General features: G+C 47.1%; 1 protein-coding gene across 1 annotated transcript; it reads left to right on the top strand.

Moving 5' to 3' along the window:
• The first annotated feature begins 2,971 nt into the window (after nt 1–2,971).
• On the top strand, nt 2,972–6,333 carry LOC149348563 (uncharacterized). Its single transcript, XM_089541795.1, has 3 exons — nt 2,972–3,286; nt 3,976–4,171; nt 4,862–6,333. The coding sequence occupies exons 1-3, from the start codon at nt 2,972–2,974 to the stop codon at nt 6,331–6,333; spliced, it is 1,983 nt and encodes a 660-aa protein (XP_089397921.1).
• The last annotated feature ends 701 nt before the right edge of the window (nt 6,334–7,034 follow it).

The raw sequence follows: 7,034 nt of genomic DNA, 5'->3' as shown, positions 1-7,034 counted from the left end.
AGGTGCGCTTTACATTCAATTATTTTTAATAAATTCCATCATTCGAACACACATTTTATCGGCAGATGTCAGGTACGACACGGTGAAGTAAGCTAATAACTCCTTAACCCACTGTGCTCCCTTGCTATATATTAATGTTACTGCTGTCATTTACAAATCTATATCTCGCTGTGGTTCCCTCAATTCACTTTCAGGCCATTTAGTTAGCCCAACATTGAACCACAGTTAGTCATCTCTTACATTCGCAAAACTTACAGAGAGAAGCATGGTAGATCACGCTGAGGTCAGCTGTTGCAAAAATGAAAGGTAAGAAAAAGTGTAAGGAAAGTTTTCAGTGAAAAAAATTGAGACACAGGACATAAGCGTTCTACATTTCATGTTTGGCGGAGTACATTAGTACAAAAACACTGCTCCATCAGCCCTGGTGGCTGCGGCACACATACACGAATAAAAAAACATGTAGTCTTTTTCAATCCCCTCTTTAGCCACGACATCAGTTAAATATCATTGAAGTGCAATATGACTATTTTTACACATATTCGTAACCACTAACAATCAGTTTTATTCAGAACATTGTGCTCAGTCTCGCATTTTTTAAAGTATGGTTGCGCAGTAGAAGCTCTTTTATTATCCGCCGGCTCTCTGAGTCGTTCAATAATTGCTTGAGCGGTTTATATAATGAGAATTATTGACGATGCAGCTGAAAGGCTTTTGTCATGAAATAAAGCTTTGCAGCCGCGGTCTACTGAATAAACCATGCATTCCAGCAATGGTACGTAAACCAGAAGCGACCCCATGTCCTCAAAATGACGTATGATAGGAAGGCCTCGAAACATCCACCACAGGCACGTATAGAGCTTTGGACGGAGAGGGAACCTGCTACTGCTCCTATGTCCGTAACGTTTGTTGTTTGTCGTATGTTTCCAACACGTTGAAGATAGCTACATTATATGCTCGATATTTGTAGCATCTTAGCAACGGAAAGTGGCACGACGTTGCCGGTATTTGTTTTTGTAGCTTAGCTGAGTGGGGCGGTGAAAACAGACCGGGACAGATAGAAAAATAACTACAAAGCGGGCGGTTTTATTATTTATCCACTAGCCTTCGTCTCTTCGCGCTGCTTCAGTAAGATCAACTTCATAAATTAGATCTGGAAACCGTATTTTGATAAGGGTTTTCGTTAAGCGAGTAACGGTGGTGTCTAGCGAAGGTTCTCGGCGAAAAAACAGCAATAAAGCCCAAGGGCTTGAACAATTTTTTTTTTCTAAAAATCTGAACAACTTAACTGTTCTGAAATGAGGGGTATGTAGCAAATATCTTTTCTCCTAACGCATAATAGGCTTCCATGAAAGTAAAATGTTCTTGCGCGGAGTTGCGCCATTGATTGCGTGAGATCAGAACAGTTCCATTCAACTGCAATTTTGCATTTCATGTTACGCAGCAATAATTCCTCGAGCATCGTCCTCATGCGACCACTGTGTGTCTATTCCTCTTCCAAGAATGAAAGTGGCCATGAAGCGGCCAGAGATCTTCCGAATGGGTCAGGTCAACTTCAACCCGCATTCTGTGCGTTCCCTGCATGCTTCTATGCAGTTCGATTGCTGTCAAGACTCTCTCTTTGGAAGGCAACTCTCTTGTGCACAAACATTCTCTTGCAGTAGCTTCAGCACAAGCATAGAAAAAGGATACAAGAACGGGAAGTCCCTGAGAAAGAGAGAGTTCCCTGAGGTTTCTAGAAATGTTAAACCAGAGAGGTAATCTGCGAGAACAGTGACCTGCGACATATTGGAAGGAATGGCGGGATAACGCACTCCAAGTGCCAAAAACTCTTCTAAGAATATCGGCGGGCAATCGTGAACACGAAAGGAATGACTACAAGAGAGCGTCTGCCAATAAATCCAGATCGCCGCCTCCTCGCTGCTCCCAGAGGCATCCGTAGAGACGACAGCGTGATGGGGGAACTTTTGTAGGCGTTCACCGAGTAGATCATTTAGTATATTAGACGGCAAGCGCCTTCCAATAGGACGGAATTTATGGTCAAAAACGAGACCCCATCTCCGCTTACCCATCCCGTTCTCCTAGTTCTTCTTCCTCTGTTTCGTCTCACTGTTAGAAACGCAGCCCCAATACACGTCGAAAGCAGCAGAAACCCTCGGAGTTTTGTGCAGCGCAACCAGCAGATGGGCATCTTGGCAGCACTCCTTGATCTCACACTTCGCTTTCCCATTATTCTCAGGACGTTCTCAAAAGTCCTTCTAAAGTATCGATGTTTTAGACATCGCGGGACGTTAGGAGCTATATCTTAACGTTGCCTCACGTCTTGCACAGTGGGCGATGAAATGCATGTTGATGTAGCAAAGATGGCAAAACTAAACTCAGAACAGACTGGACCATATTTGGCGGTGGTCTCCCCTGTGCGGTTTCTATTTAGCCTGAAGCACCGCATTTGTATTTCCAGCTGGTCATACGAACGGCTCTAGAGGGCACTTACGATACTGAACTATGCCACGACTGGTGCAGGTCTCAGCAATAAATCTTATTGAGTAGCCACGGATAGGTAGATTCTGGTAATGCAATTCAAGGGTAGTTCTACTAGTAGCACGCAACAATCTGAACCTATCGCGTATTGTAAGATAAAATCGGCTCACTTTATTTCTAATTTCGATGGAGGCGAAATTCAAGGGCCCCATGTACTGTGTAATATCAGTGCATGTTAAAGAACCCCAGGCGGTCGAAATTTCCTGAGCCCTCCACTACGACGTGGTGGTGGTGAAAACATTTAATTGCTGAAATAGAGTGCCTCACAGCCTGAATCGCTTTGCGGCGTTAAATCCCCATAAGCCAGCCAACCAACCATCACTGTACTTTGCGCGCTTAGGAGCAGTACTAGGCAAGGAAGACGAAGAACAGGAAATCTGGCCCCGTCAGGGCTGTACGCGTATCCGTGGACTAAAGGGGGAAGCGACTGACGATGTCTGCGAAGGTCCGCGAAGACCACATGACCGGCACTTTCTTCAGGCGCTCTGTGTGGGCCGTCGTTCTCATCGCTGTGCTCTCGTTCCTGGTCTCCCTGCTCCGTCCCTTGCGGACCGTCAGCAGCATGGCAGCCCTGGATCCAGCCAAGGCGGCAGCCTTCGCTGGTTGGTCGGTGGACGGGACGACCATCCGCTACCGCTGCGACAAGGCGTCGGACGACACCCGCGAGGCCATCAACTACTACGCCGACCCGTGCGAGGACTTCCATGCCTTTGCATGCTCCACACCTCGAGGCAGTGGCCAGACACAGGTGAAACGCCTTCGGCTTTTGAAAAACCGTGGAGATTTTCTTTTTTCGAGCCTTATGTAAATGTGCGGTGTTCTCGCTTCGTCAGCGATTCAAAGTAGCAGTAGTTGATAACACGGGCTGATGACATCCTAATCGAAATCAAGAAGAAATGTGCTTGCATAGGCATTTTCAAGCGGACTTACATTTAACTCTTGGTCCGTAGTTCACTAGGCAGTGAACAGTGTTATCCTTAAATAATCTAGCACATTTTTTTGCTCATTGCCATTGAGGAAAGAGAAGCGATGGTTCCAGGCAGCGTTGAAATGCGCCCAGTTATCTTGAGCAACAACAGGAGAAACGTCCGTGAAAATATATCTCAAAGGCACAGCTGCTTTGGGACGCACTTTGCCAAGGACGCATCGCGTTCGTGGTACATATTATCGAAAAATTTGTTATGCTGGCCAATCAGGACGTTCTCAAGTTGAAATTTCTTCGTGGACTTTGTTGCGATTGGCCAGCTCTACTTTCCATGCTGGAGGTGGCCAATAACTCTGTTTGTTTACGCCTGAGTCAACACGCCAGAAATCGCAACTACCAATAGATGGAAGAACGGATGGAAGAAAGTAGGAACCGCAGAAATGACTGTAACGAAACATGGGCCATTCATTGTGGCCAGGCTCATTTTGTTTCTTCTTCTGTGCCTATTGCAGCGTGGCGATGCCAGAACGATGCTCCAGCACGCGTTGACCGAGCTGTCCTTGAGCAACGCCAGCCAGGATGTGGCTGTGCAAGCGGGTGTGGTCTTCAGGTCGTGCCTCGCCATACCCACCTCCCCGGCGTCCACAATCCGGGAGAATATGCGCTACTTTACCGAGATCACCAACATCACTGAAGAAGCTCTACTACGTGAGTCGTTCCAGCTTTTCTTGTTCAACTAGGCGACTCCATTTTAAGAGCTTAGAGGCTCAATACTCGCTGGACACTTGGCTGCGTTGGCTGCTTGTGACACAATGCATGCCTTAAGAATTCAAGCGCCAATGATCAGCAATGTTCTGTACTTTCATTGTGCGTGGCAGAAAGAAGACCTGCGACATTGTTCAAAAGATTTGACTACCAGTAAACAAGTGTACTACCAGCAAACTCCTCAATTTCAAGGAACTTAAGCACAGTGCAGTTATGACGGTGAAAAACCTCGCGGTAGTGTGAATTACTTTAGGCAAGACGCGTTATTGGAGACGACTTTGAAATGAAAATTACTTTATAGCCCGGACCTGTAGAGAGTGTGCACAGCATAGACTTTTAACACTTAAATATGTATAGTCTGCGGACCGTATACCGACATTTATGGTATATTAGTGTTCTACCTTGCGGGAAACACAAGAAGAGGAGGAAACAGCGCAACAGCCCACTTGTTTCGTCCTTTATCAACTTCGTTGTCCGCATGCCATTGAGCTTTTCATCAAAATCTTGAGGTGTTTTCTTCTTCTTTGCTCAATTATTCAATGTTGAGGGTTAAGTTGAATGTTACTATAGACCACTCTTCAAGGTGTGAATATAATCATCTATAATGTTCCTCTGCATCTTTCTCGCTTTCAGGTACGGTAACGACTCCGCGAGACGTTTTCAACTTGTCCGCGTTTCTTTCTCACAACTACGGGATCAAGCCATTCCTATCTTTTGAGACTAGTCCTACCAGAACCTCGACCATTCGCTTCTCAAGACCGTTCTCTTCATTTCTGAAGCCCAGTGCCGTCGAAGAAATCCTTATGGCTGTAACAGCGCGTTTCTACGTGGATCAACCGACGCGTTGGAATACTACTAGAAGCCTCTTGGTTGCCGACAAAGAACTCGGAAAAGCTTTGGCCGACTTGAAGCTCTCGGGAATCTCACTGAACTCTCAGGTAAGCGCCACTGAGGAGGGCAGCAACGGCAGCGATTGGAAAAAAATCTTGGATGCATACATTTCGCACAGTGGGCAGTGGTCGGACGAGGGAACGGATAAGGCCGAAAGAATCAACCCGGTTTTCGCTGTGCTCTTTCGCCGAATCAAACTAGAAGAGGTTGTCGTTTATGCAATGGCCCACGCCTTGCTTCCCGAGCCAATTATCCAAGCCCTACATGAAGACGATCGTTCAGAAGCGTGCTTACGACTGGTCACAAACCTTTTTGGCGCTATTTGGGAAGACCTGGAGACCTATATCATGGGATTCTTCGACGAGGACCACGAAGCCGAGTCCGTAGCTAGGATGATCGTTTCGACACTTAAAACTATGCTATCAAGCAGCTCAAAACTCGTTGAATCACAAGACGTTCTCACGGCTATTGCGAAGCTAGACAAAATCAGGTTCGACATACCGTCAGCGAGAGACTTTATTTCCTCGTTCGGAAAATACACATCGAATCTGGGGCAGCTGAGCGCTAAGAGCCTGTACTGGAACATAGCGCAATGGCAACGGAGCTCTGCGCGAGGTAAAGACGTAGTGAAGAATAGCAAAAGTGATAGTAGAGGAAGATCTGGTCTTTCCGCAGGAACTTTAATGCTGCCACCAGAGTCGTTCAAGCCCCTCTCCTTCTGTCATGGACAGCACAGCCTGCTTAACTATGCCACTCTCGGTACAGAACTAGCTGCCGCACTACTGCGCTACGTCAGAGAAGAAATCGACGACGTTACGACATCTTCTAAAGGAAGTATTATCTCTGCTCTTACCAACAATATGACGATATGTCTCGGACGAGAGACCACCGGTCTGTCCACCTGGAAACTACTACCGCAGGTGGCGCTGCAAGCAGTCGCCTTCCAGCTTGCCCTGGAAGCCAGCAAATCTCACGCGAGTGCGTCTCACTCTCGCTCGGAAACATTCGCCGATGCGCCCGCCCGACAACAAACATTCTTCGTTAAGTATTGCCAGGCACAATGCGCCAAGGACGTGACTCGCTTGGGCAATGAGCCGTTGGACCTGCAGCGCATGTGCAACCTAGTGGTGATGAACTCGCCAGAGTTTACACGGCTCTTCAGCTGCGAGCGTGGGGACCCGATGGTTCCCTCCGATTACTGTTTGGCAGTATGAACCATATTGGCCCGATTAGATTCGAGCCTGGCTCCTTTGCAGAGCTCGAAATAATACTTTTCGGCGTTTATGTTTTAAAAAGAACCTTGTGCATTGCAAAGACCAGATAAGTGGTATTTGAATCTGGTCTACACTGAAGTTTTGCTCTCTCTCTCTCACACACACACACAACGCACGCACGCACGCACACACGCACGCACGCACGCACGCACACACACACACACACGCACACACACACACACACACACACACACACACACACACACGCACGCACACACACGAAGACACGCACACACGCACACAGTTTTTCTTCAGAATACTGCGAGTGAAAATCCTGAAAAATACTAAGTGTAAACAAGCCATGACTCGCGTGTTGCGCAAACTTTGTTGTAATCGGGTGGGGCATGCGGTTGTAAGATGTCGAACTGCAACCGTTTCGAAACGCCTCATAGACACGCTGTGCTCTTCTGCGCAGGAGTTGTAAGTAGTTAGAAAGAAAGGCGTGCAGCGTAGCAGCCATTCAGTGAGGTCACCTGGACAATACCGTCAAGGAAGAGGTCGGAAAGAAGTGAAAAAGGCATGATTACGATACTCGATAATGCATTATTACAGCGAAGCTGCAAAAAAACTTACAGGACGATTACGACACTCGATAGTCGTAAGCGTGACGTCTGCGGAGCGCCGATGCAGCCAAGATCCAT

Source organism: Amblyomma mixtum, chromosome 4 (assembly GCF_055824585.1).
Source record: "Amblyomma mixtum isolate Tamu chromosome 4, ASM5582458v1, whole genome shotgun sequence".
In the NCBI taxonomy this organism is placed as follows: Eukaryota; Metazoa; Arthropoda; class Arachnida; order Ixodida; family Ixodidae; genus Amblyomma; species Amblyomma mixtum.
The sequence above is the reverse complement of the archived record's forward strand: the minus strand, read 5'-3'. Positions and strand labels throughout refer to the sequence as shown.